The 25,702-nt window shown below is 46.0% G+C and overlaps 3 protein-coding genes and 4 non-coding genes across 15 annotated transcripts in view; all 7 read left to right on the forward strand.

Annotated features, from left to right (window-relative positions):
• The first annotated feature begins 3,751 nt into the window (after positions 1–3,751).
• On the forward strand, positions 3,752–7,402 carry RPL17 (ribosomal protein L17). 2 transcript variants are annotated; one of them, XM_048931645.1, is made up of 7 exons: positions 3,752–3,786; positions 4,144–4,196; positions 4,276–4,316; positions 5,650–5,784; positions 6,079–6,177; positions 6,759–6,950; positions 7,311–7,402. In XM_048931645.1, exons 2-7 carry the CDS (start codon positions 4,157–4,159, stop codon positions 7,356–7,358), a joined length of 555 nt encoding a protein of 184 aa, XP_048787602.1. In that variant the 5' UTR covers positions 3,752–3,786; positions 4,144–4,156; the 3' UTR covers positions 7,359–7,402. The 2 variants fall into 2 exon arrangements, with proteins under 2 accessions (XP_048787602.1, XP_048787603.1); XM_048931646.1 differs by lacking the exon at positions 3,752–3,786 and adding an exon at positions 3,813–3,901.
• On the forward strand, positions 3,994–4,061 carry LOC125687433 (small nucleolar RNA SNORD58). Its single transcript, XR_007374063.1, has one exon. It is a non-coding gene; the product is annotated as a small nucleolar RNA SNORD58 (small nucleolar RNA).
• On the forward strand, positions 5,929–5,996 carry LOC125687445 (small nucleolar RNA SNORD58). Its single transcript, XR_007374075.1, has one exon. It is a non-coding gene; the product is annotated as a small nucleolar RNA SNORD58 (small nucleolar RNA).
• LOC125687446 (small nucleolar RNA SNORD58) lies at positions 6,490–6,557 on the forward strand. The gene has a single exon (XR_007374076.1). It is a non-coding gene; the product is annotated as a small nucleolar RNA SNORD58 (small nucleolar RNA).
• Positions 7,024–7,092, forward strand: LOC125687432 (small nucleolar RNA SNORD58). The gene has a single exon (XR_007374062.1). It is a non-coding gene; the product is annotated as a small nucleolar RNA SNORD58 (small nucleolar RNA).
• Positions 7,403–7,579: 177 nt separating the features above from the next.
• CZH18orf32 (chromosome Z C18orf32 homolog) lies at positions 7,580–10,988 on the forward strand. Of its 2 annotated transcripts, none has more exons than XM_048931651.1 (3): positions 7,580–7,681; positions 9,380–9,623; positions 10,215–10,988. In XM_048931651.1, exons 2-3 carry the CDS (start codon positions 9,405–9,407, stop codon positions 10,287–10,289), a joined length of 294 nt encoding a protein of 97 aa, XP_048787608.1. In that variant the 5' UTR covers positions 7,580–7,681; positions 9,380–9,404; the 3' UTR covers positions 10,290–10,988. The 2 variants fall into 2 exon arrangements, with proteins under 2 accessions (XP_048787608.1, XP_048787609.1); XM_048931652.1 differs by lacking the exon at positions 7,580–7,681 and adding an exon at positions 7,750–7,773.
• A 1,716-nt stretch (positions 10,989–12,704) lies between these two features.
• DYM (dymeclin) overlaps positions 12,705–25,702 on the forward strand; it is a 150,442-nt gene continuing 137,444 nt past the window's right edge. For 2 of the 7 annotated variants that reach the window (XM_048931601.1, XM_048931594.1), the window contains exons 1-3: positions 12,705–12,853; positions 18,968–19,032; positions 20,645–20,822. In XM_048931601.1, the coding sequence (XP_048787558.1) occupies positions 20,683–20,822 (140 nt within the window). In that variant the 5' untranslated portion in view covers positions 12,705–12,853; positions 18,968–19,032; positions 20,645–20,682. Of the gene's footprint in view, positions 12,854–13,050; positions 13,071–15,025; positions 15,138–18,967; positions 19,033–20,644; positions 20,823–25,702 lie in introns of those variants that run through there. The other 5 variants (XM_048931597.1, XM_048931598.1, XM_048931599.1 and 2 more) reach the window with 5 other exon arrangements.

The raw sequence follows: 25,702 nt of genomic DNA on the forward strand, positions 1-25,702 counted from the left end.
TCGCTCCCCGCGCCGTGCCCTCCGGCAGCTCCGCGGCTCCCGACGCAGAGGAGCTCCCCGGCACGTCCAGCGGGGCCCTCGGCACACGTCCTGGCGAGGAGCCGGGTCCCGAGGCAGCCGGTCCCTCCGAGCAGCGCCGCAGCCGCGGCCCCGGCCCCTCCGCTCGCGGCCGGGCCAGGAAGCGCTCGGCTGGGGGGCCCCGGCGCCCCACCAAGAGGAGGGCCGGCAGCGCCCAGCGCGCTGCTCCGCCCTGCAAGAGGCGGCGCCCCCGGCGCTCCTAGCGAGGCTTACGCATCTCCAATAAAAGATTAGAAAGCAGAAGCACGCCTTGTTCCCAGTGTCTGTCCTTTCCGAGGTTCATCCTTCACGCACACACCCTACACAACACTGCTCCGTACGAGAGCCGGTGCTCGCTGCAGCCACTGTGCCTGTGGCACCCACAAACCCTTCTCCTGGGCCTTTTGTGCGGTGTGAGCTACAAATCACATAACCATGACCCACGCTCATGGATAGACTGCAATATCACAGAATCACAGAATTGTAGGGGTTGGAAGGGACCTCCAGAGATCATCGAGTCCAACCCCCTAACAAAGCAGGTTCCCTACACCACGTCGCACAGGTAGGCGTGCAGGCGAGACTTGAACATCTCCAGAGAAGGAGACTCCACCACCTCCCTGGGCAGCCTGTTCCAGTGCTCCGTCACCTCACCGTAAAGAAGTTCTTGCACACATTCCTGCGGAACTTCCTGTGCTGCAGCTGATGTCCATTTCCCCTTGTCCTGCCTCCACGTACCACTGAAAAGATACTGGCCTCGCTACTATGGCCCCAACACCTCAGATGTTTATAGACCTGGATCAGGTCCCCTCTCAATCTTCTTTTCTCAAGGCTGAACAGACCCAGCTCACTCCGCCTTTCTCCATAGCAGAGATGCTCCAGGCCCCTCACCATCTTGGTGGTTCTCCGCTGGACTCTTTCCAAGAGATCCCTGTCTGTTTTGTACTGGGGAGCCCAGAACTGGACGCAGTGCTCCAGATGAGGCCTCACCAGGGCAGAGTAGAGGGGGAGGATCACCTCCCTCGACCTGCTGGCCACGCTCTTTTTAATGCACCCCAGTAAGCCATTGGCCTTTTTGGCCACAAGGGCACACTGCTGGCTCATGGCCAACATGGCCACCAGGACACCCAGGTCCCTCTCTGCAGAGCTCCTCTCCAGCAGCTCATCCCCCAACCTGTACTGGTGCATGCAATTCTTCCTCCCTATGTGTATGACTCCACACTTGCTTTTATTGAACCTCATCCGTTTTTTTTCTGCCCAGCTCTCCAGCCTGTCCAGCTCTCGCTGAATGGCAGCACGGCCTTCAGGTGTGTCAGCCAATCCTCCCAACTTCGTATCATCAGCAAACTTGCTGAGGGTGGCCACTATCCCCTCATCAAGGTCATTGATGAAGATGTTGAATAAGACCGGACCCATCACAGACCCCTGGGGGACACCGCTGGTTACAGGCCTCCAGCCAGACTCTGCACCACCAACAACGACCCTCTTTGCTCTTCCAGTCAGCCTGTTCTCAACCCACCTCACTGTCCACTTGTCTATCCCACACTTCCTTAGCTTTGTTATGAGGATGTCATGGGAGACAGTATCAAATGCGTTTCTGAAATCAAGGTAGACTACATCCACTGCTCTCCCCCTATCCACCCAGCCAGAGACAACATCATAGAAGGCTACCAGGTTGGTCAAGCACGACCTCCCCTTGGCGAATTCATGCTGACTACTCCTGATAACCCCTTTCTCTTCCAGCTGTCTGGAGATGACATCCAGCACAGCTGTTCCATCACCTTTCCAGGCCAGAGGTGAGGCTGACAGGCCTTTAATTACCCGGGTCTTCCTTCTTGCCCTTTTTGAAGACCGGAGTGACATTGGCTATCCTCCAGGCTTCAGGGACCTCCCCCATTATCCAAGACCTCTCAAAGATGATGGAGAGAGGTTTGGCAATGACTTCCACCAGCTCCCTCAGCACATGTGGATGCACCCCATCAGGTCCCATGGATTTGTGGACCTTAGTACTGCCTAGGCGCTCACGCACCACCTTTTTCCTGACTAAAGGGAAGTTTCCCACTCTCCAGACCCTCTCACTAACCTCCAGGGTATGGAAAACCTGAGGGAGAGCCTTTTCACTGAAGACAGAAGTAAAGAAGGCACTCAGTATCTCTGCCTTCTCAGCATCCCCCGTTACCAGAACACCCCCCTCAGTAAGGGGTGCACATTCTCTCTAGTTTTCCTTTTGCTGTTAACATACTTTAAAGAGCCTTTTTTATTATACTTTATCACTTTAGCCAGATTTAATTCCAGACGGGCTTTAGCCTTCCTTGTCGCATCCCTGCAGGCCCTGACTGCATTCCTGTATTATTCCCAAGTGGTCAGACCCTTCTTCCACATTTCACGGACCTTCTTCTTTCCTTTGAGCTTGTGCATGAGCTTCTTGCTCATCCACACAGGTCCACAGGTCTCCTGTCTCCTTTTCCTGATTTCTTGCTCACAGGGACGCACCGATCCTGAGCTTGGAAGAAGAGCTGTTTAAATGCTGACCAGCTCTCACAGGCCCCCTTGCCTTCCAACACCCTAGCCCACGGGATAGCTCCAAGTAGGTCCCGGAAGAGATCGAAGTTGGCTCTCCTAAAGTCCAGGGTAGCAATCCTACTTTTTGCTTTGCTTCTTCCACTCAGGATCTTGAACTCCACCATCTCATGATCACTACAACCCAAGCTGCCCTCAACCTTTACTTCCTTAACAAGTCCATCCTTGTTGGTGAGAATAAGGTCCAGTAACATCCCTCCCCGCGTGAGTTCCTCCACCACCTGCATCAGGAAGTTGTCTTCAATGCACTGCAAGAACCGTGTGTGCCTGGCCATGTTGGTCATCCAGAAAATATCTGGATAAGTCCCCCATAAGCACCAGCACCTGGAAACGTGACTCTACATCCAGTTGCTTATGGAAGGCCTCATCAACCTCCTCATCCTGATCAGGGGGCCTGTAGTACACCCACAACAGTGTCACCCTTACCAGCCTGCCCCTTGATTCTCACCCATAAGCTCTCCACTGCTACATCACTCTCCCCCAAGTGGAGTTCAATACAGGGGACAGGGGAGATTCAGGTTGGATATTAAGAGGAAGTTTTTCACTCAGAGGGTGGTGAGGCACTGGCACAGGTTGCCCAAGGAGGCTGTGGATGTGGATGCCCCATCCCTGGAGGCATTCAAGGCCAGGCTGGGCAGCCTGGGCTGTTGGTTGGCGATGCTGCACACAACAGGGGGTTGGAGTTGGATGAGCACTGTGCTCCTTTGCAACCCAGGCCATTCTGAGTTGATTCATCCACACTGGATGGGGCCCTGGGCAGCCTGGGCTGCTATGAAATGTGGAGGCTGGTGGTCCTACATGCGGCAGGGGGTTGGAGCTTCGTGATCCTTGAGGTCCCCTCCAACGCTGGCCATTCTGTGATTTTACCATCTCAATCAGCCATTGGGATCAATCACACTTTGCATTTACGAAGGGTATCTTTGACAACAAAGCTTCCATCGTTTTATTTTGACGCCTCAGGCCGAGCTGTGGAGCTCCAGGCAAGGACAGACCCTCCACACGCAAGCCTCACACAAGCAGCTCCGCGCTCTCTCCCACTCCTTACTCCCTCCCTCATTCCCGTCAATCTCGCCTCCCCCGAACTCTCGCGAGAGCTGAGGCACTCCCCGCCCTCTCCCGGTCCCGCCCTTCCTCTTCCGCTTTCCCTCTGAGGTGAGCAGCTGTGGCGGGCTGGGGGTGCTGCTACAATCCGGTCCCATCCTGCCCCATCCCGCCGCGAGATGCCATGGGGAGGCGTGGAGGGACGCGGGGTCGTTCAGTGCCCTCGGTACTGGCGGGGTTAGCGATGGCGGGGGGACCGTGGGGCGGCAGAGGGCCGCAGAGGCCCGTTGGGCGGTAGAGGGCCGCAGAGGGCCGTGGCTGCGGTGATGACTCTCTTAGGACACCTTTGAATTGAGTTATGAAAAGAAATGTAACCTCTGAGCAGCTTCTCGGGTTAGGGCTCGGCCTTGAATTGCACAGTCCGCCTTCTGCCTGCATTACGGTATATGTCGTCTTTTTTTCCTGCAGCTGAGCTCCGAAGATGGTGCGCTACTCGCTGGATCCGGAGAACCCCACCAAGTGTGAGTGCTGCTCTGCTTGCCTCCCCATAAGACTGCAGCGGGGCGTCCGTCTCATCCGTTTTGCCTTTTCTCTTTACAGCATGCAAGTCCAGGGGCTCCAACCTGCGTGTGCACTTCAAGGTACGTGAACACACAGTGGTGGGTATGACACCAAATGCTCGTTTTTGAAGGAAATGGCTTTTTTTAGTGTGGTTGATGTAGGTCATGGCCTGCTCCACATCATTGGATGTGGACTGCATTACAGTGATGTGACTTCACATCATTGTAATGTTATGGTGGTGTTGACTTTTTTAATAAGAGCACACTGAATGCAGAGCACCTAAAGCTTTGATACTTTATCCCTGCTGTTTTTTTCTTCTTTGCCCCTTTTCCACTTTTTAATTCCCTTATTTATATTAGCATTAGGTTTTCTAGCTTGTATTTATACGTTGTGCTCAAGCTTTTTGTGAGATTCCATATCAGACACAGAACCACAGAATGGCCCTGGTTGGAAGGCACCTCAAGGATCACAAAGCTCCAATCCCCTGCCACACGCAGGGCCACCAACCTCCACATTTCATGGCAGCCCAGGCACCATCCAACCTGGCCTTGAGCACCTTTAGGGACAGGGCGTCCACAGCCTCTCTGGCAGCTGTACCAGCACCTCACCACTCTCATAGTGAAGAACTTCCCGCTGACATCTAACCTCAATCTTCCCTCCCTCACCTTCAAACCATTTCCCCTTGTCCTGCTGTTATCTACCCTTTCCAAGAGTTGATTCCCCTCCTGTTTGTAGGCTCCCTTTAGGTCCTGGAAGGCTGCAATGAGGTCACCCCACAGCTTGCTTTTCTTCAGGCTGAACAAGCCCAGCTCCCTCAGCCTGATTACAGTTTAACATGCATTGATTACTCAGGCTTCTGTTTTTTGGAATAGTTGCCAAAAAGGGAGCTGTGATAAATATAAGCACTCATGTTTCTGATTGAGAAGCTGTAGCCACAGGGTGAAAAACAAGGAGGGTATGATGGAGTTGGCTGCAAGCTCAGTAGTAGAGTTCAGACTGAGAATTACAGCAAAGGAAAGTATAGTTTTCTTTTTTTGTTGTTGTTTGTGGGTTTGCTTTGAGTGTTTCTATTGGACTGAATTCATGGCAGAAAGGAAACTGTGGAAGGGAAAGATGGTTGCTTGATCAGAAAGAGAGACAAGGGACAAGTGGCTTTAAATCACAGAATCTTGGAATGGTTTGAGTTGATAGGAACCTTAAGGGCCACGTGAACAAACGGGCACCTGCAACAGCAGTGCATCCACCACCTCTGGGCAGCCTTTGATGGTGCTTCACTGCCCTTATTGCAAAGAACTTTTTTCTTATATCCGGTCTAAATCTGCTTTAGGGTGAAATCATTTTCCCTTGTCCTATCCCAACTCCTGTTGTAATTTGGGAAGAAGCATTAAAGGGAGCTGTCACTGTGTGTTTTAGAACACTCGTGAGACTGCCCAGGCCATCAAGGGCATGCACATCCGCAAGGCCACCAAGTACCTGAAGGATGTGACCTTGAAGAAGCAGTGTGTTCCCTTCCGTCGCTACAACGGAGGAGTTGGTCGATGTGCCCAGGTGAGGATGCAGATGGGACAGTTTGGGACGGGTGCTTTGGCTACACTTCTTTACAGTAGAGATAGAAGGTGACATTCAGACAGCATGGAGGGGATCAGTTGTTGGTGATAATCTGTGAAAATGTGAGTGGGAGAACTGTTGAGATTGCTGTGATGACTTTTCTTAGGACACCTTTGGATTCAACGTGAAAAGAAACTTGTATTCTGAGCAATCTTATTAAAAGTCATGTAACATGAAGTTATTGGCATGGACGGGTCAGGTACCAGAACCAAACCAAAGCTCTTTTTGTTATAGGCCAAGCAGTGGGGCTGGACTCAGGGGCGCTGGCCCAAGAAGAGCGCGGAGTTCCTGCTGCACATGCTCAAAAATGCAGAGAGCAATGCTGAGCTCAAGGTAGGCTGGGTAATGTTACTAACTGGGAAGTGTTCTTCTGACTCTGTGCTCCTGAGCTCAGTGGCTCAAACAAAAAGTGAGGATCTGCTCTGTAACTGAAAGCATAGCGTAGAAGATTTCATTTACTATTTGAACTGTGCTTTGTTAAGTTGCAGTGAGTGAGAGTTTTTCTCAGGTAGTTCATGGAGAGTTATCTGATGCATGCTTATTCTAAGGGGTTCATCTCTTAAAATCCACAGAGAACAAGACCTGTAAGCTCAGGGTCAGCTTGTATCTTTGCTATGTGTTCAACGCTTTATTTGGCAGCTTTGATGGCAGTGATGACTATCTTAGGACACCTTTGGAATAACCATGAAATAATAACTTTTTCTCTGAGCCATCAGCGAAGGTACATCCATTGTGACATGCAGGAGAGTATTCTGTTTTTCTGATTTTAGTTCGTCCCTGCTAGGTAAAAGACTCAACCTGAAATCCGTATAATGTGCAGCAGGGGGGTGGTTATTCTTGTTTGTATGCTGCGGAGATTGTTGCATTGTTGCAGGGAGAAGTGAGGCACAGTGTTTTAATTTTATCCCCCCCAGGGTCTCGATGTGGATTCTCTGGTGATTGAGCACATCCAGGTGAACAAGGCTCCCAAAATGCGCCGGCGCACCTACAGAGCTCACGGGAGGATCAACCCCTACATGAGCTCCCCCTGCCACATCGAGATGATCCTCACTGAGAAGGAGCAAATTGTCCCCAAGCCAGAAGAAGAAGTTGCTCAAAAGAAAAAGGTAAAAAGGCATCACGCACTCAATGTCTTCTCATTTCTTAATGTCTCCAGGAAACTGTGTTCAGACAGAAGGGTTGCTGTGATGTCTTATCTTAGGACACCTTTGGAATACTCATGAAAAAAAAATGTCATTTCTGAGCAACCTTGATGTTAATTTAAAGACAGCAGTGATAACTTAGAAACAATTGTGTTGGTGTGCATATTGCAGAGAATTTATTGCTGCCTTCTGAAGGAGTTACAGCATTTACGGTGCTTGCGTGTAAATGTGGATGCAGAGAGGGGGCAACGAGGGCGAGCACGGAGTTTTGAAGGCTGATGTGTAACCGTACCCCTTACCACTGTTTCCTTCTTTGTTTTTCAGATATCCCAGAAGAAGCTGAAGAAGCAAAAACTGATGGCTCGGGAGTAAATCAGAAACAGCAGATGTACATAAATAAAGTTAAAAACTTTAAATGTCTTGTGTGGGTTTGTGCGATGTTCGAGGAACGTTGCAGCGCTCGGCGTGTCCTTCTGGGGCGGTTCCTCACTGGCGGCAGCAAGCGCCGAGCTGGGGCGGGGGTGCGTTCCACAACTCCTAAGCAGGAAGTCCCGCCCCTGGTGACGCCAGCAGTGTACGTCACTTCCGTGGGTTGGGGCCACGAGGCTCTCCGCCTCTGATTGGGTGGAGCCATCACGCGCATCCGCCGGAAGCAGGAGGGCTACTTCCGGTGCGGCTGCAGCAGGGTGGCTGAGGTAAGCGCCGTGTGCCGGCTCGGGCCGAGGTCCCTGCGGCTGCTGTTCTGCAGGCCCCTCGTTCCTCCAGTCGGGTGAAATACGTGCAGGAGGTGGGACCTGTTTGTTTTAGCGCTGCTGGAGCCGCGCTTCGCTCGTTCTGGGGCTCTCCGGCTGTTGTGCTCGTGCCTTGAGGGAAAATGCAGCCGGCGGCGGCTCGGCGATTTAACGGAACCGGGCAGATTCTAGGCCTGAGGGCCGGTAGTAACACAGCGGAGGACCAGCTTGTTCTTTTTTTGGAGATAAACTTCTTTTGTTTGCATATCTTTATTTTTTGTTTGTTTTGCTTTGTTTCCATGAGAAAAGTTCAATAATAATGGAATTAAAAGTGGGAAACAAAGACCAAATGCGTTTAAATGTGCCATATCATGGTTGTTCTTTCTGCTCACTCGCATGTGGGCAGCTGAGAGACAAACAAAAGGATATTTGACAGAATACTAAATTTGCTATTACAATTTCACCCTCAGTTGCCTGCCAGCCGGGCAACAAGGCATCATGAAAGCACAGAATAAACTTTGAAACAATGTTTGAATATTTTAGGGCTGTTGTTTTAGTTTCTGTGGCTTGCTTTTGCATCTGACAGTGCTATCATTTGTCTGCACAGTGACTGCTCAGAGTGGCCTCAGAAAGGCAGCCTGTTGTTTCCGTCATTCTTCAGCAGGTGGATAATTCCTCACGGTTTCACTGAAGATTTGATATCTAGGAATTCAGGCACTGAGTGCATAAGTCTATTCAGATGGCTTTGGTGGGTTGCCTCGTGCATATTTTTGCAGTGTAAGATTCCCATCTGGCTTCAGAGGCAGTCAGCTCCTGTACTTACACTGGAAGAGGGCAGAACTGTCATTGGAAGCTATCACCTGGAAGCTGATTTGCTATTTCACACGGCCTGCTTGGGGCTACATTGGGATAATTTGAAAAGAGTACTGGATGTCCCAAGATAGGGTATGCAGCTTCTTGGAAGGACTGTGGAAAGCTTTTGTTGTGTGTTTTAATGTAGGAATCCAGGTGTTAGCATCCAAGAAAGAGAAACGTGAAGGTTAGAGTTGTACTATGCAGCTGAGCATAGCGTAAGTGGTACCTTACCACCACGGAAAGGGACATTTCTCATTCTGCTTAACCAGTTCCTCTCCCAGTTGCACTTTCTGCCCTTGCACTCTGGTTTTTGCTTTTCTGCTTTGTTCATTGCAGACTTTGGGCTGCTGTTTTTGAAAGTAACTCCCAGAATCACAGGTTTTGGGAGATAGGGGATTCTTAATTTTCTAGTAGTTTGGCAAATTGTATTGAATTGGTGCAGATCAAGTGAGTCCCAGTCTAGTGCAGGTGGAAGAAAGTAGCACACATTCTTCTCAGATCCTGTTTTTGTTTGTTTGTTTGTTTGATTTTCTGAATGCATTTTTTCTGACTTTGAGCTGTGGGGATGATGAATTAACAAACAAAGATTACTACCAAAGTGTCAAGAGTGTTGCCCTTTTTGTCCCTAAGGATTTTATAGCATTGGAATGTACAGCTGCTCTCAGCTTAGGGAATAACATTTTAGAACTTTAAAAATCTGATTTTAAGAGATCTTTTTTCTTTAAACATTAATTGCAGCCCTTTCTTAAGACTTTGTGTTTTCTTAACTTGAGGCATACAAAAACTGTAAACGTTTTTGCTTTTCAGCTTTGTCACAGAAGGAGAGGAAGCCATGGTGTGCATCCCTTGTATTGTCATTCCTGTTCTTCTCTGGGTCTACAAGAAATTCCTTGAGCCCTACATCTATCCTGTTATTGCTCCTTTCATTAAGCGTGTGTGGTCCAAGAGAGCTGTGCAAGAAACAGCCACCAAGCAAGGCCAAGGAGGCAGTGCTGGAAATCCACCTTCAGCCTCACAGAGAGATAAGGGGGATGAATCTGGAACTTACAAGGTAAGGTGATGTGCTTAGCTAGTGAGGGAATCTCTAGGTAGGGCAGTTGTGGGCACCACAGAAGCTGGGTGTTTTCAGAGAAGCTTTTTTGGCTATTTACTGCTGAAAGGGAGCTGTTAGTACTGAGCTGGTCAGAAATAGCAGTTTCTTCCAGACAGCTTCTGGGAGGTTTTGGGAGGACAGGAATTGCACCTGTGTTCTGAAAAAGCTTGAAGACGGGACTCAGGCTGCTCTTTAGGAAAAGCAGGAAGTGAAGTGATCAATCAGTTGTACCTGATGCATGAAACAGACTATAAAAAGTAACTATTCTGCTAGCTCTGCCACTCATAATGGGGTAAAATGCTGAAACTCTGCGTTTATGTATCTCTTGTAGCAAAAAACAGAGCTTTTGAGAGCTTTGCCCTCATCCTCCACCCTAAACAGTCATGTGTAACTCTAAAGAAATTCCATCATGTTGGTTCTTAGACAGATTCTGCATGAGTCTTCACTGGCTGTGCTTACAAGAGCAGTTTTCATCACCATATATTACTGTCCTGGATATAAAGATGGTTTTAGACATCTCATTTTAAAGGTGTTGTCTTTTATTTGCAGTTTGAAAGCAATGGGGTTGCAAACGGAATTGCTGCAAAGGGATCAACAGAAGTGTCTGACAAGAAAGCAGATTAGAGGAATTCATTCCTACGGATTTCATTCCCCTTGTGTCCAACATGAACTGGTGATTGCTATTTCTCACACTGAGACTTTGTTCTTTGCACATTACAGCTGAATAAAACCCCTTGCCACTTACAGGAGAGGATCTCTTTTGCCACTACAATGGCAGCTAGCAAATTTCTTATATGAAATGTTTGAAAGCTGTGTTAAGTTATTCTTTGTTTTCCTCGCCGGAGCCACTTTGCATCTATAATCTATAATCTATTTGACATGATTGGAGATTAGATTAAATAGTTTGTGGATAAGTCTAGCTAAATGTGTTGCTGCTTAGTTTTGCTCGCTGTGAGTGCAATACTTCAGGCTTCGACTTGAAAACTGTAACCTTGGTGTAGTTAAAGAGCTACTAATTTCATTGTGGCAATATAAATATTATGGTCAAAATTATGAAGAGCAGAGCCTGCCATGTGAGATTTGTGGATGAGCTAAAGGAGTAATGCTGTGTGCAAATTTTACTTAGCTTACTAGAAATAGAAGGACTTGATTTGATATTTTCAGTCATTTTTTCTTTAACTTTCTACCTTTCTTTCCTGAGAAGGATCGACAAAGACATGATGCAAGGGAATTGCTGCTTTATATTCTGTTGCAGTGGTTTCAAATGATACATGTCTTATCTTTCAGAAAAAAAAAAAGACAAAAATCTCTTTCAGCGTGCTTGTGTAACTTGAATTGTAATAAAGCAGGACTTTATTTAACAATTAGTTGCTTCATACAGTTGTTTTTAGTCTTCTTTAAAATAAACATCTAGAGCAGTAATGAAACTTTTGAAAACCTGTGGACAGTCAGCAGACTGAGGGTGGCCATAAAACTACCGACTGCAGGATAAAGAGTGTTCTCAGTGTGTCCAGCTCTGCCTCCTCCTGGGAAGATGTGTTCTGGTTCTGAAATGCATCCCAAAATGATGCCTTTGTGCTTAGTAGGTATAGAAGTTACAGTTTCTGCTTTGTGCCCACTGCCAAACCACAAGACTATCTAAAAGACTGAAACAGAACGAAACGAAACAAAGAACTCCAAACTAGCCATTCCAGCAAGTGGGTTTGCTGCTTATCATTTTGTCAGAAGTCTTACAGTTGTACGTTTTTAAAGAGAGATGTTTTGTAGATAGTACTTGAGTGTGTTATGATAGCAAGAAAAGCTGGTTAATGCGTTTGTTCATTCAAGAATTATTGCAGGTAGAAGGGCAGTGCACTGTAGTGCTAAGGGGCATCCTGCTCCCCTTGAACTGTCACTGAGGTCCTGGCTCATTCTTGGGCTGTGATTTCTTCTGCCAGAGAAGTTTTCACTCCATGCTGTCGGCTGCAGCAGTGTGTTGCTTCCTACCGCTGCTCAGATTTTGGCAGGGCATGTGTGAATCAGCCTGCAGTGCTCAAGCTGGATACTGGACCAGTGTTGTTCTGTTATCTTTGTAATGAGTTCAAGCATAGAAAATTCCTCTTAATCATAGAATTTAAAATGTAAGACATAATGCTGTTTAACCTCCCTTAACAAGCCAGAAGGTCCCTTAACGAGCTATTAGAAGGTGAATTTTGTATTACTTAATAAGCCTTTGCACTACCCTTGGAGGGTAAGCCCTTATATCATTCACAGGCACATCTTTCTCCCTGCAGTACCTTTTGTGATAGAAAACCTGGTTCTATTATTCTATGGCACAATTCATGTAATAAAAGATAATGCATTCCTGTAAGCTCTCACAGGCGTGCTGTGTAATGCATTCATTTCTAGCAGCTGTGAGCACGAGAAAAAGTGCCAGAGCTGTGCTTGGGCTCCTCGCATTTTGCAGGAAGGAGCTCGTTTGTTCGTGCAGTTTTGTTTTGTTTTGTTCTTCCTACTGAAATGATACTTTGAGATGAAACATGAAACAGAGTGGGGCTGCTAGCCCCATTTCTAGGTGTGTAAGCATCTACTGAAATGGCCAACCAAAAAAGCTGCAGAAAGCAAAATAGGCACTGAAAGCCCTGGCAGAGACTTGTTTTGTGAATCTGTTTCTATTCTTTTTCAAGATTGGGTTCATGATCCTGTTGCGCTGTGAATAAACAACAAGAAGAGCAAAAAATGACTTAAAAAAAGCAGGTGGAAGGAAGAAGCTGCCTAAAGGTGGGCAGGGGTGCAGGAGGTCTTGTGCTGCAGTGCAAAGAACTGCACAGAGCTGCGTTTCAGAACAAAAAACAGGGTTTTTTATAGGTGTCGAATACCACAGGTATCAAATAGGCATCAAAAACCGCAGCCCTCTTGCGGTTGGTGCGATATACATAAAATCAGATTTAGTTAGAAGCAGGCGGACTACACTTCCCGGCGTGCATCGCGGTCCTCCCGCCCGGCGGACTGCATTTCCCGGCGTGCCGCGCGGCCGCGCCACCCTCGCGCATGCGCAGCGCCGCAGCGCCGGCGACGTGGAAAGGCCGCAGGCAGGGGGCAAGCGGCGCGCGTGCGCCTGCGTGAGGAGGGGGGCGGCGGGTGGCGCCCCCGCGGCGCGCGGTGAGTGCGTGTCCGTTGCAGCCATTGGAGCGGCGGGTCCTCGCACGGTAAGCGCGGCCTCAGCGCTCACGGGCCCTAACGGGAGGCGGAGCCCGGCGCTCGGCTGAGGCTCCCTCGGCGTCAAAGCCTCCGGGGCACGCTGTTGGCGGAGCGTCAGGCCGCGCGGCTGTGCCCGCACCAGGGAGTGGGCGGGTTTGGATATCGGGGGGAAATTTCTTCTCCGAAGAGCGGTGGAACGCGGAGGTGACGAAGTCACCGTCCGAGGTGGTGCTGAAAAACCACGGGGATGTGGCTGCGGGGGGCGTGGTGGAGGGATTTGGAGATCTTTTCCAACCTTCACGGTGCTGTGGGTCCCGTGAGGAAGCTGAGGGTTCTCCTTCCTGCGTTCAGAGATGCGAGAGCAGTTCACCCTATGCAGTGTTTTCTCCACTTCCTGGTTATTTCCCACGTATTTGTCTCTTCTGGAGGGTAATGTCCAGTAAGAGTGGTAAATATTTTGAGGTTGTGAAGCATACTTTCTCTGATACCGGTTCTTGTCTTCGACTTTTTTCATTGCGTGTGCTGAGGAGTAAGGTGCTGTGCTGCAGGTATGACACCTTCCCTGTGAGGACAAATGGAGAGAACTTCCCTGTGGGGACAGGTGTGTGTTCAGCCTGGAGGAGACTGCAGAGACCTGAGATAGGCCTGTCAGTATTAAAAGGGGAAGGAAAGAAGAAGAACAGGAAAGAAGGGCGCAGACTATTCGTCAGGGTTGGTGGTGATAGGACGAGGGGAAATGGTTTCAAACTAAAAGAAGGGGAATTTAGATGGGATAGAAAGAAGAAATTCTTTACCCAGAGGCCCTGGCACAGGTTGCACAGAAAGGCTGGTGTTGCCCCATCCCTGCAGACAGCTGAGGTCAGGCCGGGTAGGCTCAGCACTGCTGGAGCTGTGGGTGTCCCTGTGCACTGCAGGGAGTGGGACCTGATGGCCTTTAGGGGTCCCTTCCTACTCAAACCGTTCTGTGATCTATAGAAATACAGGACTACTCTCCCTTGTGTTGGGCAGTTCTTGAATGCTGAGAGGTGCAAACAGTCTCCTGGGCCATTGAGTCTAATGTTGAAAGCCACTGTGTAGTGTAATTCCGAATTTTACTAACTTCTGTGTAAAAAAGCAGTGAAATTGCTCCTTTGATTTTAAATTAAAAATTGTCACTGCTGCTTGCATTGCAAAGAGCTGAGGAAGGCGTTACTTTGAGCTCTCCGTGGGCTGGAATCCACACAGCACACGGCTGGAGCGGCTGTCAGCTCCTTGCTGCTCTTCCCAGCACTTGGCAGTCTGAGTTAAATTCACTAGGAAAGTATGTAACGTAAGTGAATATGGAAGGTAGGTGGCTTTGATGCTTCCAGTGATGTTTTATCAGATGAAAAGGAAGATCCAGGCTGTTCGTAGTGGGCCAATGACTGACAGTTGGGCTTGCAGGGTTATGAAGTCACATGTCTTTTTGCGCAAAGGATGTATTAAAAGCAAGAAGTGCTGTTTGGTGGCTGAAGAACCATCGTCAATGAGGATGGGTGTTTCTTCCAAGTGTGTTCTCTGCAGTGGGAAGCCTACTGTACCTGATAGTGATTGCACTTCTTGCCAAGTGGCTTCATTTGCACTCACCCTATATGAAACATAAAAGGTAGATGAACTGGGAGAGACATCATGGCAGCCTAAGGCTGTTTAACTGTGCTTCAGAAAGCTGTAGCCTGCTGTTTTCTCTTGTAATAAAGCTTATTTCTGGCTGCTGGAGATCCTGTCAACTCTTATTTACCTTTACAGGGTGGAGGAAAGCCCTGATGTTTCATCACCTTCTTAACAAAAGGTGTTTGTTGGGCCCGTGTCCTGTCAGCAGAGCTCCTTCTAAGTTCCTGCCTGCTGTTTGCCTCCTGTGACACACAGTGACTGAGGAGAGCAGGGGCAAATAATCTTAATGTGAATTAGTGAGTGCTAATACAAGGGCTAGTGCTTGGAAGTAGGGTAGTTTTGACTTTGGGTCTTGAAAGAAGTAGTGGAAAGGCATGCTGCCTTAGAAGTGTGCATAGTGTGTCCAAACATGTATTTGCTTCTTGCTGCCCAGTGCCATAATGTAACTTTGTGAGCGTTTCTTTATATCCTGTGTTTTCTTCTGTCTTTTTCCCCCCGAATACTGATTACTAATGGATACTCATGTCATTCAGTGTCATTTTTTGTTCAAGAGCTACAGGTCCTGCTGGCTGGTGCTTCTGTGTTATAAATACAGGGCTGTAGGTTCTTGAGATGGCACTGAGAAATGACATAAGCCGTGCATCTCCGTGTCACTTATAGAAGGTACGTTTTCCTTCTTTTTTTTTTCTCCTTTTCAGTTCTTTCCCAGAATGTTGTGTTAAAAGAAACATTCAGTTTCTTTTAATATTCTGAAATATTCTACCTAAGCAAGGTTTCCTGGGATCTCTTGTCTGGCTGTGAGCAGAAGGGCTGTCCTGGAGGTGGGATGGGAAGGAGCAGCTTATGCTCCTTGGAATATGGAGATTGACTCCCACACAAAACACACGTGGAAGATGAACTGGAGCAGAAGTGTTGTCCTCAGTTTTCACCTGCTCCCTTGTAAGGGTGTACTTTGCTGGCAGCAAATCTGCCAGGATGCATTGCTTCTGCTGCTGTGCAGGACTCCTCAGCTTCAGTGCGACCTGTAGGGACCACATCACAGCAGTGCTGCCTGCTTCAGGCTGATGCTGCAGAACAGCATGGACACTAGGGCAGGTTGCAGAACAGAAGGAACAAAAAGGATGGTTTGTTTGTCTGCAGGAGAAAACAGCAGACAGCTCAGATGAGTAATCTTAAATTCTTTGAGATCAGAACTGAGGATGTTTTGGAGTCTGAAAAGGAGTGGGTGGAGAAGAAATGGAGAGTGACTGGTATCTGGGCAGCTCTGCCTGGAATTAGGGAAAGGAACACTCCCATGTAGGTGTAGGAAAGCTGTGGAGGCAACCACGAGTCAGTACTGTGGAAAAGAACATGAGCAGAAGCAGTTCCTTGGGGAACTCAGGTAGGGGAAGCACTGATAGCAGTGGTTTGATGGCGTTTTTCATTGGCAGACATTGAGGTATGGCTGATGCATCTCTGCTCTTTTTTTTTTTTTTTTTTTTTTTTGCTTTTAAATTATTTTTTAACATGCTTTGAAATAAGAACATTTTTTCATGCTTCTTCTGATTAAAAATAGAAAAATATCTTAAATTCTGAGAGTTGTAAAGATTTTTTTTTTAATTTTTTTTTTTTTTGCAGCTGCCCTTAAGGGCATAAGTTCTCACTGCAGAGTGTTTGTGCATCACTAATCTCATTTAGCAGGGATTCTTCCCCCAAACAGTTCCCTGAGCTGTGCAGTATGATGAGTGCATGACACATCAGGTAGGGGCAGAAACATCTGTGTGAAGGGAGCTTTGTCACTTTGCTGTCTCTTGCTTTCAGATAATGGATACTTTGGAGAACTAAGCAGTAAATTGAATTGTCAGATTACTTTCTGCTTGCTGGGTTTTCCTTTCCCTAGAAGTGAGCAGAAAACAGTAGGTTGTACTGTTAAGGGAAACTGCAGTTTATGTGCTGGAATTCACATTTTCTGGTTCTGCAGCATCAGCATCAATTTGAGATCTGTCAGTCCTTTGTCAGTGCATTTGAAGCTTTGGATATGTGTTAACAAACAAGTTTCCCCCTGGCAGCAGCTGCCTGGCACATTGTGACATGGGGACCCTTGTGGTACATCTGGCAGCAGGCAGTGGAAGAAGCAGGTGACATCATTTCTTAGTCAGATCTTTTTGCTTGGAACATTTCTCATCCCAAAGTTCCGCGTGGTCGTGTACTGATGAGCAGAAATAACATTTCTGACTCCACGAAGGCTTTGCAGTCCTTGATGTGTGCTGCAGTTCGGAATGGGCTCGGTGAGGAGGAGTGCAGGTGGGTGAGGATGCGAGCAGTGTGTGTGTGTGCCTGCCCAGCTCAGCTGGGACTGGTGTGACCTGCTGCCTTTGATGGTCTCCCTTGCAGTGTGCCTGGAGGTGCACAAGTGTATTGCTGCGAGCAGAAAGCTGGGATTCTTAAAGGCAACCAAAAAAGTGGGGCTTCAAGCTTACTGGAACTTTCTACTTCCTCTAGAGCTGGGTGAAACACATCTGACAAACATTCCTGGGCACAAACTAGAGGGCTGTGCTTCTGCTTCAGGCTTTCAGTGTCCATTGCTATCAGCTGCCAGGCTGCTCACTGAGAAGTGGGATTGTCCTGGAGATTAGGAAATCCCCAGTGAGGATGAGTCTGCAGATTTTGAAGGTTGAACCTGATGCCTTCCTTCAGTTGAAGATCATCTCTGAGGTGTAACTGATGTCTGTTCAGACTTTGTTACTTGCGGGTGCCATCTCTGCTCTTCAGTTTTGCAGATGAGTGTTGTGTATGATACTCAGTCCACAAAGTATTGGACTGCAAATACTGCTGGAGTATGAATGACTATCAGAGAATTAAATGTACTGTGTGGGTAGCAGGCTTCAAATTTTGGAGCTAAATGATACCTTCTGGTAATGTCTTCTGCTTCTAGGACGTTTTATTCTAGGATTATATGAGACATTTGAATGTCTCATTTGAATGTGTGTATGTTGATGTTTGTGTCTCTATGTGTGTGTATAGGTGTATTTTCAGGCTGCCTGCAGGTTCAGCCTGACAACCATGTGAGGGTTAGTTGTGGAAAGGGGAACTGCTTTGCTCAAAGCTGGCTTTACTAGGTGGATTAGTGGGATGCCCTCACTGGGAGACCAGTAGGAGACTTAGTGGAACTGTAACTACTGCAGTAACATTATTTAAACAGAAGGCTTCGAGGGTGTGACAAGCCTGCTGGGAGTTCTACAGTACAGGTTACCCCGAGTTAAGCTTGCAAGCTGTTGTCGTGTTTGTGTATGTGAAAGGAGAGGCTGGGAACACTGCAGAACTCTGGCTGAAGGTTGGCCAAAGCAGTTTAATAAAACAGCAGAAGCTGTGGAGCACATGAGTCATAGAATCATAGAATCACCGAGGTTGGAAAAGACCTAAAAGCTCATCCAGTCCAACCGTTCACCTATTCCCAACAGCTCCTACTAAACCATGTCCCTCAACACAACATCCAGCCTTTCCTTGAACACCTCCAGGCTCGGTGACTCCACCACCTCCCTGGGCATCCATTGCAGTGCCTGACCACCCTTTCTGAAAAGTAATACTTCCTCATGTCCAGCCTGAATCTTCCCTGCTGTAGCTTCAAACCATTCCCTCTGGTCCTATCACTAATGATAGGACATTAACAGCCTAAGAAGCCTGAGGTTATTGGATGGCTGTCCTGCAAGTCCATTTCACCTCCAATTCTAGCATGTGTATTGCTCTTACCAGGAAGATTTGGTATGCAGAGTCATGACCAGATGCTGTACGTACTGCTGAATTGCTTTTAACCTGAAGAGGAAAAATGGGATTCTTGTAAACATGGTTAATAATTAATATCAAAGTCTTTTAGAAGGGACAGTGAATTTAAGATCTGTGCTTCCCCTCATCTATCTGAGGCTGAAATAGGTCCTGATGTGCAAGGCACTTCCTTGTGTTTGGTTTGAAGCAACTGCTCCTGCATGTTGGGGCTGCGTTCTGTGGCCAAACAGATGTTGCATGTAACACAATGTGCATGTTGCACAGCCTTACAGTGTGAGTTATGAGTCTTTGGGGATGTTCACAGCTTCATGAGGAGAAAAGAGTCTTGGTATGGTGATACTATTGCATTAAACTAAAAGACTTGCTAATAAATATCTAAGGTTTTTTTTTTAAGCTAACAATTAGAGTGCTCTGCCTTAAAAGGCAATTAGATTTTTTTTTTTAATGACCCATGAATTTGTTTAGAGTATTTGGAGGGGAAAAATGTAGATTTGCTATTGGTGTGTTTGGGACTGACTTCTCTGAGGTGAAAGGGCTGTCGTGTGTGTTCCTTTTGGCTTTCCTACTGTGATGTGATAGGAGTCTGCTTAGCCTTGTATTCTGAGGTGAGCTTGGAACTGAGGTCCTGCAGAGCAGCCTTTCTGTACAAAAGTGCCTGTTAACAAAATCAAGTTTGGGGAAAATCTGTGGTAAAAGAGGATGAGATAAAATCTACAAATCCTGTTTTCCAGTGTCCAGCCTTGCTTCTGTTTGGAAGAGGTCAGCCGGGCTCTGGGGACGAGGGAGAGCTCACAAGGTACAGTAGGCAGCAAATCACCGTTATTTCAGTGGGTATGCCAGAGCCAAGAGCTTTCTTAGAATCATAGCACAGCATGGGGTGGACGGGATCTTAAAGATGGCCTGGTTCTAGCCCCTGCCTGTGGGCTGGTTGCCAACCATCAGCTCAGGCTGCCCAGGACCCCGTGCAGTCTGGCCTTGAAGCCTCCAGAGGTGGGGCGTCCACAACCTCTCTGGCAGCCTGTGCCAGCACTCAGCATCCTCTGAGTAAAAAATGTCAACCTAACATCTCACCCAAACGTCCTTTAAAGCTGTTCCCCCTTATTTTGTCACTATCAGGCCACCTAAAAGTCAATCCCCCTCCTGTTTATACGCTCCCTTCAATACTGGAAGGCTACAATGAGCTCTTCCTGGAGACTTCTCCAGGCTGAACAAACCCAAATCCCTCAACCTTTCTTCAAAGGGGAGCTGCTCCAGCCCTCTGATCATCTTAGTTGATCCCAGGTTGTTGGTTTCTGTAGGAGCTGGATGTTTGTGGTCCAGGGGCAGCAGGGCTAAGATGTCTATGTACAACTCGAACCCCAGTTCCTGAGCCTCAGTTCTTCTACGTACGAATGATCCAGTATCATATATTATTCACATTTGTTTCTTTGCCACTTGATCCTCTAGCTTTAATATTCACTTGATCTCAGAATTAATGCATGCTGGGACTTTTGTGGTTTTTTTTTCTTTTTAAGTGGCAAAGTTTGTATTCAGGTAAGATGCATTCATGCTGTTCTGAGTGAGCTCTCAGCCTAAGTTTGGAAACCTTCGTTAACTAATTACATCTTACAGTCCTTCAATGCTTCTCTGCAGATTTCACTTCATATTTCACTTCCTGCGCGTGGTCACAGTGACAAAATTGCTTCTGCAGAGGATGCAGATAGGTCTCATTTACAAAAAGCTTTATAGACTCTTAAGAGGTTCACAGGTTGTTGGTGTAGTTTGTTTTTTCCTAAACATTTTTCCCTATCTTTGTAGGATTTCACCTGCTAAAGAACACATCTTTATTTCCTAATAGCCTCCCATATTCTGCTGTTTGACTATGCTAGCGTTTTGTTCTGGCATTTCTGAATACTGTGGATTTGCACTAAGTCTCTAATACAGGATGTTGGGGTTGCAGCTGTGTTGGAGGCTAACGTTGCAGATTGTGGCTGCGTCGATCATCGTTCTTAGTTTTCCTCATTTTTATGCCACAAGGACGGTCTTTTCTGGAAGCAGAGGCCTCTGTGAAGATGAGGCAAACAAGTTGAAGTGATACTTCAAACAGGTCCTGTACCTTTGTTGAAACAAACCAAGAGTTTCTTCTAGGAGGTAGCTTGCATCTTCTAATAGAACTGCTCCCGTTTTTACTTCTTAAGTGAGCTCAGGCATGAGTGTTTTATTTACCCTGTAATGCAGTGCTTTACCTCATGGTGGGGGTGGTGGGAAAACTTCTGCTTTTTCCTAGTTAGTAGTCACAGTTATGTATTCTCAAAATGTAGATGATTATTAAAGCTGATATCCTGGAAGGATGGGCTGTCACGTGAGATTGTATATTCCTCATTTGTACCAAGGACTTTAAATGTTTCTTTCCTTTTTTTTCCTTACAGAAATGAAAGTTTAGAACGTGATTTGCCAGATAACAAAGATGGGAGCAAATAGCAGCAGCATCAGTGAGCTTCCAGACAATGAGTACTTGAAGAAGTTATCAGGAGCAGAGCCCATCTCTGAGAATGACCCCTTCTGGAATCAGCTGCTGTCCTTCAGCTTCACCGCTCCCACCAACAGGTACAGTGATGGAGTTTGTTGGGTAACTAAACCTTGGAAACATAGCCATAAAAGTGACAAGTCTAAAAGCAAACGAGTTGTTGTGCATTATTCCTGTTTGAGACAGCAGGGGAGTAAATGCCTGCCTGTAAACTGGACTTCTATTTCTGATTCTGAAATCTCTTACCACCGTGTTGTCTTTTTTGGGTTCCTTTCTTCCTTGTAGCTGCAATTGCTATTAATGCCCTCTGGCTGCTAGAAAAAAATCAACAGTAGAGTTTGTAAGAGGATGTGAGTGTGTGTATGTGTTTGATTTTTTTGGAATTTTGTTTGTTTTGAAGTGGCTTTTCTTGAGTAAGCCCCTTTTTATGCAGTTGTTGAAGATTCTAATGCCAGTTTTATTTCCATTCTTCAACTTTGATTTGTTCACACAGAGCTCCTGTCAAAATAAGTGTCAATGAGACATTTTTTGGAAGGAGAAAAACTGACACAAGGTAACGAACACCGTGAGCTCCTGAGAATTTAATACAAATTAGTGATTGAATAAAGTTTCTGGTGAGGTTTGGCTCACACGTGGTGACATACTTCTGTGCAGTGTCTTGAATGCTGCTCACAGTGGCTTTTGAAAGACAAAGAGCCACATTTATTTTCATAGCATCTAATAGCCTCCCATATTCTGCTGTTTGACTATGACTTTGACATTTCAAAGCTGGCAGATAATCTACCTGGCTTGTATTGCTGTGCCTGTAAGCTGAAGTTCAGACACTTTGGAGGGAAAATGGTTAAGGTGAAAACCTCTGTTTCTGTAGTGGTTGAGGAAGAGGAAGAATTTTGGCTTCTGCATGGAGAGAATAGCCAACAATTAACAGCAGAAGAGTGAAGGATTGTAGAGCTTGAAAAGGGCAGAACCCATTTGGCAGTAGATGAGAGAACAGCGCTTTTTTACTGTGTTCTCTGAGAAAGCAAGAATTCTGGTTGCAAGTGGACTGTAAACACAATGGGAAATATTGTGAGTTATGTCCTACTGTGCTTGGTTTTTTAGTTATATATGTATATATCAAACAGCAGCAATTTATTTTGATTGTTCCACTGCCCCTTTGTCTTACAAAGTAAAGAACTGTCTCACAGCTCAACTGGGAGCTTTTGATGTGCCTATTTCATGCTCTCAGATCCAGTGCAGAGTCGGCTTGTTTAGAAATAAAATAAAGAAAGACATATTAAAAAAAAAAAAGCCAAACAAACCCAAAAACTTTATCCAAAAGCAGGTTGAAGGCTTGATTAGCTGAACACCAGATGGTGCTCTTGCCTGGGAGCCAGGAGGGATCTATTTTTAGAGGCCTCCTTCGTGCAGTGTAATTGAAAGGAAGCTGATATTTCCCATTAAGTTGCATCTACCTGAGAGGGCGGTTTGACAAATGATGTCAAATGATGTTGGCTGCACAGCATCCTCAGCCGTTGTCTAAATCAGATAACCTTGCCTGCAGGAGCAGAACAATAGAGGTCAGTGTTCATTTTAGAGATGGAAAGCTTGTGGAGTATCAAGTTTGTTTTAATGAGGCTTGAGTGGAGGTCATACGTTTGACAGCAGCGAGGTGCTGGGTTTTGGCAGTTATGGGAAGGAACCCGTTTTCACTTGCCAAGACAGAATTTAAAGTTTTTTCTTCCTCTTTGTGAATAATACTTTTTACACTAGGCTGTTGTAAGGTGTGTTTATAGTAGGTGATGGTTTGCAAGTGCTGTTGTGAGCCACACAAGTGCTGTGTTGTCTTCGTGGAGGTAGATCAAAAGACCTTATTTCCTCATCTTTTTGCAGAGATGGAGACTGACACAATCCCCAGGTAGAACAGGATCGTGTTCTCTGGATGCTTCTTTGGAAGTTGGTTTGTTCTATGTATGGCTGTAGGGAAAGAGGAAGAGGAAAAATACAAGCAGAGAAGGCAGTAGGGAAATGAATCCTCTTATTGGACCTAATACTTCCTGGGTTTGTTGTAGCACTGCATGATTTTAGCATTTGTTAGTTAGTAAACATGAAAAGCTCCAAATCGAGCTGTGAAACAGTTCTTTACTTTGTAAGACAAAGGGGCAGTGGAACAATCAAAATAAATTGCTGCTGTTTGATATATACATATATAACTAAAAAACCAAGCACAGTAGGACATAACTCACAATATTTCCCATTGTGTTTACAGTCCACTTGCAACCAGAATTCTTGCTTTCTCAGAGAACACAGTAAAAAAGCGCTGTTCTCTCATCTACTGCCAAATGGGTTCTGCCCTTTTCAAGCTCTACAACCCTTCACTCTTCTGCTGTTGACTTGAAAGTGTGCATCAAATCTTCAGGTGGCATTTAGGGAACAATAGAGTTTTTGAGGGATTTATCTTCCTCAATAGGGTAGAAAAGATGTAATGACCTGCAGTCTGTGTTTGGATGGGTTTGTAGTGACAGTCTGTATGCAGAATGTTCTTGCTGCTTGCTGTGCTGGGGTGTTTTAAAGCAGTAACCTCTGCCAATGTAAAAGCTATGTTTTCAGACTCAGAATCATTTAGAATGGAAAAAACCTTCAAGGTCATCAGGTCCAGCCATCAGCCTGACCTGCAGAATCCCATCACTAAACCATGTCTTTGTTTCACAAGAGTTTTGATGCCTTTAAAGTACAGCTAGTTGAAGCTACTTTCTTTAAAGAATTCTGTGAAGTCAGGAAGCAAATTTCACCTTTAATGACAGTTTTGTTGAAGCCTGGGAGTATTCCCTCAACTTAAGAGAGCAAATTTGTGCTTTAATGAAGGACTTTGAAAATGCTGGCCAACAGGTCACAGAGGAAGAGGGCATTCCTGTGAAGCCTAGAACTTTTTGTTCAAGTGTGAGGGAAGTAATCCTGCACCTCACGTTCATCTGGATCTAAGTCGTTGCCTTTCTTTTCTGAAAAGCTGTTCCCTCCACGTATTCCATGGGATCCTCCTGTGGTTACTTCATTGCAGTTAAGTGTAATGTGTTCAAGAGGATCGATTTAAATGCATTTTAGATGTTTTTGTCCCAAACAGTGATCTTAAGAGCATCTAACAAAGCAATCCCTTTCTTTGGATGTGGAGTTTTCAGAGGGAGTTAGTGCTTGCTTGAGCTTCAGTCCATTCCTGTTCTTGATGAAAAAGTTGAATGCTACCAGTGCTGCTGTTGGATTAGAAAGGGGGGATGTTTTAGTTTTAGCCTTCCAGTTCTATGCTTATTCGTTAAGCACGTCATCTCCACATCTCCCTTTGTGGATCAGTCTTTGGAGGTGTAATAGTTGCAGCGTTAATTCTACTGGATTTCAGAACAACTTCTTTCCCTCTGTGCATGTGTTGGGGTGGTGTTCTGCTGCAGTATGCTCTCACTGGGTGTTCCTATTCCTTGAGTTGGGTGGTTGTTGCCTAGTAATCGGGATGGCAAAGTTCAGATCTGTGTTCTTGTGTGAAGGAGAAGGAGTGGGTTGGTTTTTCTAGGTGTCAAAGCTCGTTTTTGTTTTGGTACCAAAAAGAATGGCTCAGATATTGAAAGTGTTGCTGAAATTCTGAAGGTCTTGCTTGGTTTGGTTATTGATTCTGACAGTTTGTTGAAATTTGAGTATTGTGTGCTTGAGGGAAGGGGGAAAAAAAACTCCTGTAAGAATTAATACCTTGAGTATTAGGGGAAAAAGTGAACTGCAATTAGGATTAAAGTATACACTTAAGGTTTAAATTCTGAAGCAACTGCAGTAATCGCTCTGCTTGTATTCTAGGAGTACGGAGCTTCTTTGGGTGGTGGGAGGTGGATGGTTTTAGTTGGGTTTTGGTTATTTAGTATCTGAGAGCTCTCTGGTGGGTTGGTGTCCAGGGTAATGCTCACCATGCTTGTAATTGCTCAGAAGGAGCACATCCTGGTGACAGCAGCCAGATGGACAGATTTAGATGCTTAAAATAGATATATCTTTGTCTCACCCGGGCCTAGCAAATAATGTTGTCGGAAGCTGTTGACAAGGCATTCTGGTTTTGTACCACTTGCTTTTAATTACTCTGCATGCTTTTAGCATTGAAACGGGAGACCACCTTTGAGACTGATCTTAATGTTTTAAAGCACAGATCTGAGTATGTTTTCTGTTTCTGAGACTTATGTTTGAAAGCAGTTTTTAAAAGAGGAAAAAGGCCAGCATTTGATGTTAATGAAGCCGATCTTCATAATGTGAAAATGTCTTAAGATGCTCAGCTGTAGGTGCAGAGCTGCATGCTGCCAGCTCACTGCACACCAAGTTACTCTGATCCACAGAGTAGCTGCAGGCATACCAAAATGTTTGTTTCTATGTTGAGGTCTCTCCTATTGAAAACCTCTGAAATTATTCTATCAGTTGCTGTTCCTACCAATATCCTTATCTTTTTGTCTTCTGTCTCAGCTGTTTTTGTATTAATCAGGTTACTCGTTGGGAAATGTAATCCTAATGCTTGGGAAGCAACAGCAATTTTGGTAATCTAATTAGGACAGTATTAAGTTTCGCAGTATTACTATATTACACCTTTCCAACAGGGAAAGATGCTTCTCCGGTGAAAAGCACTGTAATTAAAAGCTTGTAAAGAGAGCTGAAATTTTTTTTTGTTTGTTTCAGGTTGATGATTTACAATAAATGTTTCTCATGCTGAAACGTATTTCTGCTTGGAGATATTTCCTTTCTTACATTTAATGACATGTCAGCTGTATGTCTTCTCCCATAAGTCCTACTCCAGCTTAAAACCAATGGTATTGAGAATGATGCTGGGTGCTGTAGGCTTGCTCAGGTTTTGAGATTGTCCAGGCTATTATTGATTTCAGTTGCAAATTAATGAAAAGAAACATTAGCAGGTAATTATATAAAAATTTGGATACAGAAGATGTCTTGGCAAGAATTGAGGAAGATG

The sequence above is a fragment of the Lagopus muta genome, chromosome Z (genome assembly GCF_023343835.1).
Source record: "Lagopus muta isolate bLagMut1 chromosome Z, bLagMut1 primary, whole genome shotgun sequence".
In the NCBI taxonomy this organism is placed as follows: Eukaryota; Metazoa; Chordata; class Aves; order Galliformes; family Phasianidae; genus Lagopus; species Lagopus muta.